General features: G+C 36.9%; 1 protein-coding gene across 1 annotated transcript in view; it reads left to right on the top strand.

The window, feature by feature from the left end:
* Positions 1 to 229: 229 nt before the first annotated feature.
* Positions 230 to 12652, top strand: part of LOC104546982 (ubiquitin-associated protein 2-like) — a gene marked incomplete at both ends in the record, with an annotated part of 16366 nt that continues 3943 nt past the window's right edge. Inside the window, 7 exons of the mRNA XM_010192516.1 lie at positions 230 to 282; positions 5643 to 5710; positions 7152 to 7341; positions 8075 to 8288; positions 9735 to 10009; positions 10890 to 11062; positions 12178 to 12385. Of these exons, the coding sequence (XP_010190818.1) occupies positions 230 to 282; positions 5643 to 5710; positions 7152 to 7341; positions 8075 to 8288; positions 9735 to 10009; positions 10890 to 11062; positions 12178 to 12385 (1181 nt within the window). The remainder of the gene's footprint in view (positions 283 to 5642; positions 5711 to 7151; positions 7342 to 8074; positions 8289 to 9734; positions 10010 to 10889; positions 11063 to 12177; positions 12386 to 12652) is intronic.

Below are 12652 nucleotides of genomic sequence, written 5' to 3'. Positions count from 1 at the left end.
CTGGTGCCATAGTGGCTGAGAAATTCCTGAAATCAGAAATTAAAGGGGAAAAAAAAGCCATCCCAAAATTTTAAATCTGCAGATCAGTTTTCTAGTGCTTCCCATGTTCCCAACCACCATCTTCTGTCTTTGTTTTCCCCTAATAATTGCTTATAAAGCAGAAGGGTTGAAATATGATGTTGTGCTTTTAGCTTGTAACTGGTTTCTTTCTTTCCCCAAATTACAATAGGAGCGTGGAAAAGCTCAATAGAAGAATGGACAGCAGAAGACTGGAATGAAGACGTAAGTATACCTTGTTGGATAGACTGGTTATTTACCCTTTTCAGAGTTTTGTGTTGTCTTTAAAAACTAAATGTTTGAAGTAATACTTTCCTGTATGCATGCAATGATATTTCTTACTGTGTTTCTTGCTCTAATTCATGTTTAAAATATATATATTTAGATAAACTTATTTTTAAAAATAATTAATTAAGAAATATTAATTTATTTTGCTGGGTGGACATAAATAATAAATTTTTAAGTTTTATCCCAAATTAAGTATTTGTGAATTATAGTTCTTCACTGCTCAATGTTGATGGGTGTTAACCGCATACTTTCACCTACTGTTGTTGTGTAGGGATTTAAAGCCATGTTATCACAATACTTTTATGTAATTAAGTGCTGAAGCTTACTATCAACTTTAGGCTCCTCATTTGATGCTTTTTGTTTGAAATCTGCATATTTGTTCCACTTAGTCTACTTCATGTTCATAATATTAAAAAAGGGCTAATAGTATGCTGAAGTTAGCACTTAATTGCCTCATTTCTGGTTTTCATCATGATGTGTTGTCTAAAGTACTACAACAGTTTTGTTTCTCATTCTTTGTCAGGCAAGAGATGTCTTCATGTCTACAAAATATTTGGCATCTGTAATCATCGTGTGAAAATTGCATTTGTGATTTTAAGTTTTCAGTCAGCTTAAGCAGTTCCGAAAATAAACTAGGTAGCAAGAAATATGGAAAGGAAAACTTAGCTTTTAAGAAGTTTTTAATCTTTTATAGGAACATCCATTATCTCAAGTTTGTTTTCAGAAGAGTAAGGATTGTCTCAGAAGTAATCTGTTTTGGCTCCTCTTGTAGGGTGGCATGTCAGTGTTATCCCTAGAAATGTGTGAATGTGTCATATAACAGATATGAAAAATCTGTCCTTACCTAATGAGAGGGCTGTGTCTTTCAAGAAAATAAAAAGAAACTCTAGAATTCCTAGGGTTTTTTTGTATCAGTTACTGCCATCAGAAGCTGACATCTTTTTAAAACCTGTCCTCTATTTCTGCAGCATGTTAGAGATGGACTAAGGGCTAGGGATAGTGAAAATTTCTGGCCTTGTTTCTCATTGCTGTTTGATGCTGGTACAATACTCCTGTAGTACAGGAGGGGTGTTGAACAATGATGACTAGGGATATATTTTTTTTTTTAATTAAAGCTGAGTTTTCATTGCACATGAATCTTGAAAGAGCAACAGATTAAATCTCTAGCCTGTTGTTAATTTTTATTATTTTTAGAGTGCTGGAAAAATCTCTGTAACCTAGAAAAAGTTGTTCATGTGCTGATGTTCAGAAAGTGAATAAAATGATGAGTTGCAGATAAATTAGTACAAAACATCCCCAGGGAAAACAATAAAGGAAAAATTGATTCATTTGATTAAAAAATAAATAAATAATAGAAGTGTAACAATACAGCTTGTGCCATTCAGTGTAGTTTTATGGGAAATGGGTCCACTTCAAATAAACCGGATCTTGGTATTTAAGTAAATTACAAGTTAACTGTGAAGATAGAGTATGTCCTCATAAGAGGTTTGATCTACATTTTTTTTGTTCTAAGAATAATTCTATGCTATCACAAAACACATTAAGTGGATTAAAATCTGCCTTGCAAATTTTGGCCAATATATCTTTTGCAGGAGGACCCTTATTGAATGTGGGCATTTCTAGGACGTCTATAAAGGAATCCAGTACCGGGCCAGATGCCATCTTGTGTCTTTATCAATGATCTGGAAGTAAAAATAAAATCACTGCTGAATAAAATATGTGAGAAATAAAAAAATTATTGGAATGGCAATTAAAAGTAAGCCTGTCATGCAGAGAAATTGGGACCTCTGCTAGACTTAGCCTGTTCAAATGACAAATGCTTTAATATAGCCAAGTGCCCATTTGTTTTATAGGAATAAAGGCACATCTCTAGAACAAGGAGCTGTTTTCTGGAAAGCAGCAATTGAAAAACTTTCAGGATTGTAGACTCTTTCCTGTCTCTTAATCATTCTTGATATATATTTCTGTATGTGGACTCTCCTGAACTTGATTCTAAATCCAATTATTCATTGCTTTTACAAAACAAAAGGTGTGGAAAATAGATGAAAATTATTTTCTGATAGAATTGGTGCTCGAGAGTGAGATTTTTAGTTTACTGAATCTGAAAAGGTTACTTTATTAGCATATAATGGGCTCTGATTTTAGTCATTTTTTTTTAGCAGAAAAAGGCATAATATGAACCTGTGGCTGGAAAATTGAGCTGTGTATTTAAATGGTATAATAAACAATTCTAGCAGCATGACTAATGATTGAAACAGCCAAGGAAGCTGATGTATTTGCTGTCTGCAGATAAAGACCAGGTGTTTTTCTGAAGAATGTTTTTGTTTAAATGTGGTGGTCTCTATTTAGATACAAGTTAGGAGCAGGTGAGTGAAATTTTAATGTTGTTTGACCTGAGAAGGATTAGATTTTTGTGATCTAATAGTCCTGTCTGGTATTTATCTTTAGTAGTAAGTATTGAGCAAGTATAGTAGGTTGTCAGCATGCTCTTAAAATGAGTGGAAATTTCTTGCAGTGAAAATATTGTTAAAGCAATATTCAGGGCATGGACAATGAAGGACCCAGACAAATACTGAGGTACTGTAGATGGTGCTGGGTTTTCTTCTTAAAATTGTGTCATATTCTCCTGGCTAAAGAAAGTTTAATTACGGAAACTATCAGAAGAGGAGAAATAGGATACATACAAATTGCTGGAAAGTGGATGAAAGCAAACATTTTCTGTACAATATTGGTAGTCTTAGTTTTTATTTGAAACAGCAGCAACACTTAAAAAAGAAAAATGTATTTTAGTGGCAATGGTTCCTTTACCAAGAAGCAGCATGAGAACTTGTTTTCATTTCTTTAACTTCAATATATCATATCAAAACAGTAATAAGGTTTTGTCATTTCCGATTTGTTGATGTTGAGTTTTTATGAGAATGCTGGAATATATTTTGCTGTTCTCCTCACCTATCAACTGGGCATAGGAGCTGGTAGCTAGTAGCTAGTTGTTGTCTGTTTGGTGATTGGAGAATGATTTTTATCATAGGAACAGGAGCTGAAAAGCATAGGCATTTCGCTGCAGATGGAGGAAATACCCTTGTGAGGCCAATGCTTGCAAATGGTTCATGACCATTCATTCAGTTCTGGGAAAATGCTGGAGTCCCAAGTGTAGTGTATGGTGAGTGTAAATAACTTTGTTAGGAGCTGATAATACTACCACTAAGAAATACTGAATACATCTGCATAATAAAACTTTTCAGCTGTTGCTACACGAAGTATGTGTTTTCACAAATGCCATAATCCCAGCAGATTTCTGAATTAGGTGCTTGATTGGAGCTTGTGGTAGTGAGTTGCCACAGGGTGTAGCATAAACTTCAGTGTTGCTGAGCTGGTAGATGGAAACTTGTTTTGCATACTGGCTTTCTTGGAGAACATTTCTTCACACATCAAGTATACTTTTGTATTGTCACAAACATCCTCAGGCTCCTCAATTTGCTTAGTTATCAGGATTCATCAGTGTTTTGGCCACGGTTATTCTTATCTTGGGTTATGTGAGCATAAGAAACTGTTGACATTACAAAGAACTTAGTATTTAATGAGGGATTGCAAACCATAGGCTGCTGCTCGTGCCATTAGCTGACCTCCTTGTGCCATATGATGCAGGAGTCTCATAATACTACAAAAAGTACAGTGCACATAGTTCTAAAATAACACAGTGGGGAAAGGGCCAAACAGTAGAGAAACAGCTTGTTGAATTGCAAATATGCTTGAGCTGAATCTTCTTTCTTCATTTTGGTCAGTACAGGGAGTTGTGGGCCGGTAGCATTACGCATAGGAGAGTTGTGTTCCAGAAAGATGGGATTCAAATACGTTGTATTGGCAACAAGGGAGGGGAAGGAAAGGAAATGGAAGGAACAATTGTGATGGTATTAATTTTTTCATGATGTATTGTGTTGCACATAAATGGGTGCTAAGAGAGTACATGAGACATTTGAACTTTGCCTCTGAGTAGTAAATGATTTGGTCCCAGTCAGCCCTTCTATGTCCTGCTTAAATCAACAGTGTTACATAGGAGAATCCCGATCAGATGATCCCATTCAGGGATATACATGCTTTCAGTAGAGATGCCTGTGGGATGGCAGATGAAATTGGCTCATGTTTGTGATGTCCTTTAAACTGGGCTGCTAGCAATGTATGCAATTAAAAATGCATAATTTCTTGAAAGAGCTATATTCAAATGTCATATTCTAAAAAGATTCTTTGTGAATGTTTGAATAGGTCAGTTATTCTTTAGTCTAAATACAAAACTACACCAAAGTAGTTAAGGGTGATTTTGTGCAAGTTTAATTTAAAATATAACCATTATACGTGCATATCTCTGTCTTGTTAAACCTAACCTGTACTGGCTTAAGACCTATTCCAGTTTGCAAGTATTCCTGGCAATAGAAATTAATTAGCCTTAGGAAATTCTAGCTGTTTAACTACTATTTTTTAAAAAAAGAAAAGCTTTAAAACAAAACCAAGCAGCAAACAAACCACCCCCCTGCAAACCAAAATCACCCCCTTTCCCCCCAAAACCCCAACAAACCAGCTCCCCCTCTCCAGCTACCTGTGCAAGTATCGATCTTTATTGTAACAGCATGGTGAAAGCAGTACAGTTTTCTGCTGTGGATGGTCTGACTAGTTATACTAGTATAAGCAATTATATGGTTCTTCCTTTCTTATTGTTTTCAATCTCATGCTTGCAATCAGTTTAAGATGTTATTGCTGCTCCTAGCAGAAATGCCAAGAAGAAACCACAAATGCTAGTTACTGTACATACCTGACAGCAATCCTGCCTCCACTGGTGGTGTGAGCTGAAATGTAAAATACATGAAATGAGTGAGTGGGAATGGTGCAATAAGATTTATTAGAGCTGCTCTATGGAGTCCTAAATTATGTCTGCACAAGGTATCTTTACACTGATGATATACCAGCTGTCACATGAATTACTTTCTACTGGTATATTTTTCAGTTAAAATGTTGCCCAAATGGATGTAGTTAAATTGGTATACCATTGTGTGTGTTCAGTAGATCAAATTTCCTAACACTTTAATTAAATTTGTATTTGATTCTCTGGAGAAGACTGCTGAAATTTGACTACATGTTTTTGTCTTTTTAAGCAGAGCTGCAGCATAACTGGTTGTAATGATAGTTTGACTTTACTTTTATCTGAATGTACATGATCAGGTTGGAATTTCTACAGATGTTACAACACTGAAGCGTGAGCATGTGTATGATTAAAATACCTTCCCCTCTCCCCCCCTTTTTTTCAGCTTTCTGAAACAAAAGTCTTTACTGCTTCCTCTGTTCCAGCTGAGAATCATGTGACTCCTGGGCAAAGGTAAGTTCTTCTTCCATGGTTTCCCTATACCTTAAAAACCTTCTGCTTGGTAAAGCAATGTTAGCTTGCACATATAAAATGTTGACTAAAACACAGGGCAGCCCTAGTCAGAGATTGGTCAAGCTAATTTCAAAATTACGAAAGCCTTGTGTTGTGGTCGGGACGGACAAAGCGACAAGACAACAAGTGTTGGCGTAGCACAAAAAGCCTTTATTGTTTTTCTTCCTCATCTATTTATACTCTCTTTCCCCTTAGTTTCCCCAGATGTGTTGTCTTCTCATTGGTTCAAGGTTATTATGTTTCTTTTTTATTGGATAATATCTTCACAGTTCATCACAACTCAGCACTTCTGCCAAAGGAACACATACACCTCAGTCTGCTGTCAGCACTTTCGACAAACTTGTTTACCTTGCGGCTCTTCTTGTTCCTGTTTATTCTCTCAAGGGTAGACTGGAATCTTCTCAAGGTCAAATGTCACTCTGTCCAAGGGCCTCAGTCCAGCTGAGGTCCCCCACAGCCTTGCTTGCAAATCATTGGTTTTGTGGGTTCCTGTGTTACCTATTATTGACTACGGAAGTGGAGCCAAACTTACCAAATCCACGAGCATAATATTGAGAAGACCTTGTCTCCTGCACAAAGACCACTTACAGACAGGAACAAAAGTAGCTGGGAAGAAAAGTTTGCTACTGTTGAAAAGGAAGCACTGGCTTTGCTGTCCAGAAAATGGAAAGCCTGCCTCTGTAGATGCAGAAAATGTTCAGAACATAGTGTTTTGACAAATTTGTTAACAGAAAAGCTTGCCTTGGCAAGAAGGTGAATTTCCTGGTAAGCATCATAATTGCCTAACTGATGATATAGAGTTCAGATAGAGAACCAAAAATATGGCAGTTGCTGCCTTCCTTTACTTGCCTTTGTCTTCACCAAGTCCTTGGCTGAATCAGTTGCCTGCGTTAGCCTCAGGTCTCAGGGAGAGCAGGATAAAGTTGCATGATGAAGACTTTGGTAGATAGATAGCATGAGATCTGAAAACTAGATGGCCTAATGGTCCCCAAAATGCTGATATAGCTGTACTGCTGTAGTCCAGACTGCAGCAAAATTTTCCTTATAACATGGATGTGACCTGGAGGAGGCATGGTGTCAGTTGGTCTGCAGTTTATATTCCATTTCTTTCCTCCTTTGAAGGTGATATGCTCACATGTTCATTGTTCTAATGCAAATATTCTTGCAGTGAATGTCCCTCAAAATTATGTTAGAAAATTTTACTTTCTGGCAAAAACCTCTGTTCTACCTCTTTTTGTATGGCAGACAAGCAATATTTGAAAATACTGTTAATAATTCTGTTGCTGGTATGGCAGCTTTTAGATATTGTTAGTGCTTTCTTCAGTTTCAGTGCAGTCTAATCATCATGTTTATTCTAGCCAAACTTTGCTTTTTCTTACAGCATAGATTTGGTAACACTGCTTCAAAAGCCTGTGACTTCTACCCAAGAAACAGAAGGCAACTCATTTGAGACTCCTCAGCAACAGGCCTTTGGCCAAGCCCTAGTCTTCACAAATTCTCAGCACAGCACCCAGATGGCATCAGGAACTGGCAACTCCAGTGCTGTAAACTCTTATTCTCCTCAAAGTCTGGTAAAACTATCTTATGCATTCTAAATATTCTTCATGAGTAAATATTTCAGGTTAAACAACTTTTCCAGTACTGGTCATTTCATAAGATGTTTGAGTATTTGTAAAATTCAGGTTGCAAATGTTGAAGGAATGGAATTAAGAATTCCGTTCCTTCCATTTACACATACAAAAAAGGATTACTTTTTTTCCTGATTTTGTTAATTAGTTGTTTCTCAGATTACATTAAGTTCTTGCATTAGTTTTTTAGTAAAGAGCAGATGTTTAATGCTTGCTGATTTAGGATGAAATAACTTGTTTGTAATGAAGAGTTCTATGCCAAAAAACTATGATGTGTTATTTCCAAGCATGTATCTGACTGCTTTTTGTGGAAACCTGATTATTTCTGAGTCAATTGTAAGGACTTGAAATTGGACACTTGAACTGATTTTCAGAGAATAAATACAATTATTACTAAATAAATGCTATTTTGAGATGCATGGATTCAAGTAAATCAGTATTGGTTGCAACCAGTGATGAACATTGTATCAGTGATAACCAGAGAGGATCTGGCCATATGCTATAACCGTTGAATTTGTAGTTGGTCATTTATTAGTAATCTAGGACTGAAGAGGTGTTGGTTGCTGCCAAAGAGCAGCTGTATCCATTGACCCTATGGTTATGTTAAAATTATTTATTAAATACCTAACCCCACCCCTTCCCCCCTTTTTTTTTTTTTTCCTTTTCCTTTTGGTAGTCTGCAGTTCTTTGTTCTGGCTTTAGAGAACTTGGATCCTCTAAATTAGCAAACTCTACTGGATCCCAAATTTTGAACCAATTGAAATCTCCAAGTTTGGGTCAGTTTACCTCTCAACAAAACAGTAGTAGCTCTACCACCACTACCACAACTACCACACCATCCTGGGATCTAAAACCACCCATTACTCAGTCCTCAGTCCTTAGTCAGTTTGGTAAGTACTTTGACATAGCTTTCTCTCTCTTTCTCTCTCTGTTACCCTGTAAGATTTCTTAACACCACTGACAGTTTAAAATGGCCTTAAATTGAAGAGCTTTTTCTAAAAAATGTAATCTTAATAATATAATTGGTTACAACATTGCAAGTGTTATACTTACTTGCTGGTAATAGACATTACGAGTATATCACAAACTAAGTTTTGATAGGCTTAAGCCTATCCATAAATGTCATTGCATCTTTAGAAGCTGTTGAGCCTTCATGTAATGACATATTTGATTTAATGTGCTTGAATATTTAAGTGAACTTTGATGTGATTGTTTCTCAACAAATCCTGGAAAAATACTTCTCTTCATTGTGTCTATGCTGCTTCTAGCTGAGTATAAGGTTTTACCATATTCTGTCTTTTTCCTCCACATTTTTTTCTCTTCTAACCATTACATGAATTTTGAATGAGTTCTGTATAATTTCTTCATAATTTGCATCACATCTCAGTGTTTTTTCCCTAGTGTGAAGTCTACGTATGCTGAGAATGAGTTACCCACTTTGTCTATTCATAATTGTATGGATTTTTCATTTAATAGAGTAAAACTAGTAGAAATGGTGAAAACGACACAAACTTGGTTTTTGCAGTGAAGTTCCTAGCAGTATTCTCACTGTGAAGAGTGATAGTTCTTGTATCTATTTTGTGTATATGTTTCCAGAAAGATAAGCAGCCAATTTGGTAGCAGATATAATATTTTACACACAGCATTTCTGAAAAAATGTTAATGTACATTTTGAGTTGCTTTCTAATGCACTTTACCAACTGAATTAAAAAAAAAACCTTCACATTGCAAATGCTGTGGATCTCTTATGGTGCTTTACCAGTGCTGTGATTCACTGCCTGGCTCTTAGCATCTGAAAAATATTAAAGGAGAAGACTTAGAAAAAAAAATGGCAGTGTCCAGCGTCTCTTGACTTTCAGCCAGATTGAGATGGTAGATGACTTCCTATTTGTATTGAAAAATCTCCTTTGTACGGGCAGGAAATCCTAACTCATAATACCTCTTAATTACAACTCCAGGTCCCTTGGTATTAATCACAATTTATTGTCACAGTTAATTGCTGTGAAACTTGCAGTGTTTGATTAAAATAATCCGTAACAGTTTTTGAGGCCTAATGTGTGATAATATTATGTGATAGTTTTGTTTTCATATTTTTGAAGAAAGCTAAATAATGCTTGCTCACAACTGATTTTTAAAGTAGAGAATATAAAATGTTGGCCTTATTGCAGTGGTAATGTTCAATGGGAAACTCGTGTGATGTCTGAGACTTGCACATGCTATAAAGTCATAGCTATCGAGTGTATCAAGTTACCCAAATTCTTTCATAAAGAGTAGAAGCATAAAGAGCAGAGTTTATTGCTTAAATTTTGATATTTCTTTTTCCCAACACGGACCAGACTTTAAATCCCAGCCTGAACCATCCCCAGTTCTGAGCCAGCTGACCCAGCGACAGCAGCAACAAATGCAGGCAGTCACTGTTAATCCTCCTGGGCTGGAGTCCTTCTCCTCCCAGGTAAAACTTCACGAGCCATCGCCAGTAGACACCTCTACAGCTGTTAGCAAAATGTTACAGCTCCCCACTATATCTATGGATAACCAGACAGTGACTGCCCATCAAACCCAGCAGAAACAGATAAAACCACCAAAACGGAGGATAACTCCAGCATCCAAGGTGTGTAATTGAGTGGTGGTAAATCCAAGGTGGTAAATTGAGTAAACATATAAACATAAAAAAGCTTGTATCAGAAATAGCGTGGCCAGCAGGAGTAGGGAAGTGATCGTGCCCCTGTACATGGCACTGGTGAGACTGCACCTTGAATACTGTGTTCAGTTTTGGGCCCCTCACTACAATAAAGACAGGGAGGGGCTGGAGCGTGTTCATTCAAAGGAGAGCAACAAAGCTGGTGAAGGGTTTAGAGCACAAGTCTTATGAGGAGCGGCTGAGGGAACTGGGGTTGTTTAGTTTGGAGAAGAGGAGGCTGAGGGGACATCTTATGACTGTCTAAAACTCCCTGAAAGGAGGGGGTAGCGAGGTGGGTGTTGGGTCTCTTCTCCCAAGTAACAGGCAATAGAACGAGAGGAAATGGCCTCAAGTTGCACCAGAGGAGGAATTAGATTGGATATTAGGAAAAATTTCTTTACCAAAAGGCTTGTCAAACATTGGAACAGGCTGCCCAGGGAGGTGGTAGAGTCACCATCCCTGGAGGTGTTTAAAAGATGTGTATATCTGGCACTTCAGGACATGGTTTAGTGGTGGACCTGGCAGTGTTAGGTTGATGGTTGGACTCAATGATCTTAATGATTCTATGATTCTATTCTTTTTATAAGTTGCTGGGGAGAAGGAGAGCAATAACCATGGTCTATTTATAGAGTTTATAGAGTAGGAAATTCTAAGCTGGATAGTTCTTAGGTCCAAAATACAGTGATAATGTCTTTTCCAAACATATATCTGATAGCTCTGTGTGGAAAATGACTGTTACTGCATGATTTTTGGATTGACTTAGTAGCTGCAAGATGAATGTTATGGCGCATTTTTCCCCCCCTCCTTTAAGATTCCTGCTTCTGCAGTGGAGATGCCTGGATCAGCAGAAGTGACGGGGTTAAATGTTCAGTTTGGAGCTCTGGAGTTTGGATCAGAGACTGCACTCCCAGAGTTTGGATCAACTTCAAGCAGTGAGAATACCAGCCAGGCGACTATCAATAGCTTGTACTCAAAATCTGTAAAGTATGTGAACCCTTGTGCATTCTTACATGTCATCTTTAAGGGGTCAAGTTTGTGCCAAAAACATCAAGGCACAGTTATCATGTAATAGGAGGGGGAAATATGATGACTTGTACGGCTAAGTGTTTTCTGTGGATGGCATCTTAAAGGAGAAATGTATTTTCTTATGACAATCAAAATCTCCCTGGATGGGTTGATGTGAAGCTGGAGATGACATGAATGTAACCTTATAATAAGCTACCCTTTATAGAATTGCTTTCTCATGTTTAACTGTTTCGATTTTCAAATTTGAGGGTTTATTCCTCACAACCCGAATTTTTCTGCTTTTGATCCAGGAGAGATGATCTTTGTACCATATATGTGTGTCAGTAGATTTGCACCAGATTACAGATCTGATGCTCCTATGGGATGAGAAAAGAAGCCAGGCTTTCAGTATGCAGAAGGTCTTCCTGAAATGCTAAAATAGCCAATGATAAATGCCAGTGTTCCAGTAACCCATTTTTTTCTTCCATAGTTATTAAAAAAATTGCTTCAGTAAAAAACTTATTGAAGTTAATTCAGAAATACTAGTAAAAATGAACTTTCATATTCATTTCTAGTTCTATAAATGATTTAAGCTGTTTAGAAAGTAAAACACTCCTGCATGTTTTAATTTTTTCCTCTTTACACAGTTCATTCTGTTAGACTGCTACTGTAATGTTCTATAGTTCTATGAATGTTCTGTAATTCTATTGTAAAAAGAGTCTGGGTGTTTCTCATTATATGAGACTTTTATGTATCTAATTGTATAAAAAAGAGAGATTACGATCATTAATTTATCCTTTGAGAAGGTGGAAATAACATGACTGAAAAGTGCTTGTGTGTAAACTCTTGTTTTGGTTGGGCTGTCAGGCGGAAGGTGAATGGTGCTTAGTGCAGTTGATGGGTTTGAAGCAGTGATTACCGGGGACCAAAGAAAAATTATATCTTTTTTCCGTTATTAGTTTTTCTAGTATAAATAATGTAGATTTGACAACATATTAAAGGTAGTTTTAGATAACTGTATAGGAACTGATATTTTCATGAAGGTGTTTGAGATGTTGTTCACCAAGGTGATAAATAATTTTTACTTTTTCCAGTGATCCTTTGGATACCTCTTTGCCAATATCCAGTACAGTACAGGAGGCCACCTCCACAACCTCTGCCATCACCTCTTCAAGTCTGACCTGCTCACCCCAGAGCACTATCCCAGTAACAACTTCCTCCTATGACCAGACTTCTGTGCATAGTAGGATAGCATACCAAACCTCCATAGCTCTGTCTGAATCAACCCCTGTTACAGTTACGGTAAGTGAATTTCAGAAATAAGACCTTGAAACAGGTGAAATTTTCTTATCTATGTTAGATTTGTATTGCCCTGCTATGTTAATATTTTAACCAAGCCAAGTGGTATTTTTGATTCTCAAGTCCACTCTGTTATTTGGTTTTTTTCTTTTCCTATTGTGTAGCCATTTTTTGTATTTGGGATATAAGAGCCTCTGATTTTATGGGTCTTGACATCTTAAATTGCTGTTTGACATTTTTTCTTAATAACACTTAACGTTCTAGTTATTT

Source organism: Mesitornis unicolor, unplaced genomic scaffold (assembly GCF_000695765.1).
Source record: "Mesitornis unicolor isolate BGI_N332 unplaced genomic scaffold, ASM69576v1 scaffold29089, whole genome shotgun sequence".
NCBI classification, from domain to species: domain Eukaryota; kingdom Metazoa; phylum Chordata; class Aves; order Mesitornithiformes; family Mesitornithidae; genus Mesitornis; species Mesitornis unicolor.
Note: the sequence above shows the minus strand (reverse complement) of the source record. Positions and strands in the feature narration are given on the sequence as shown.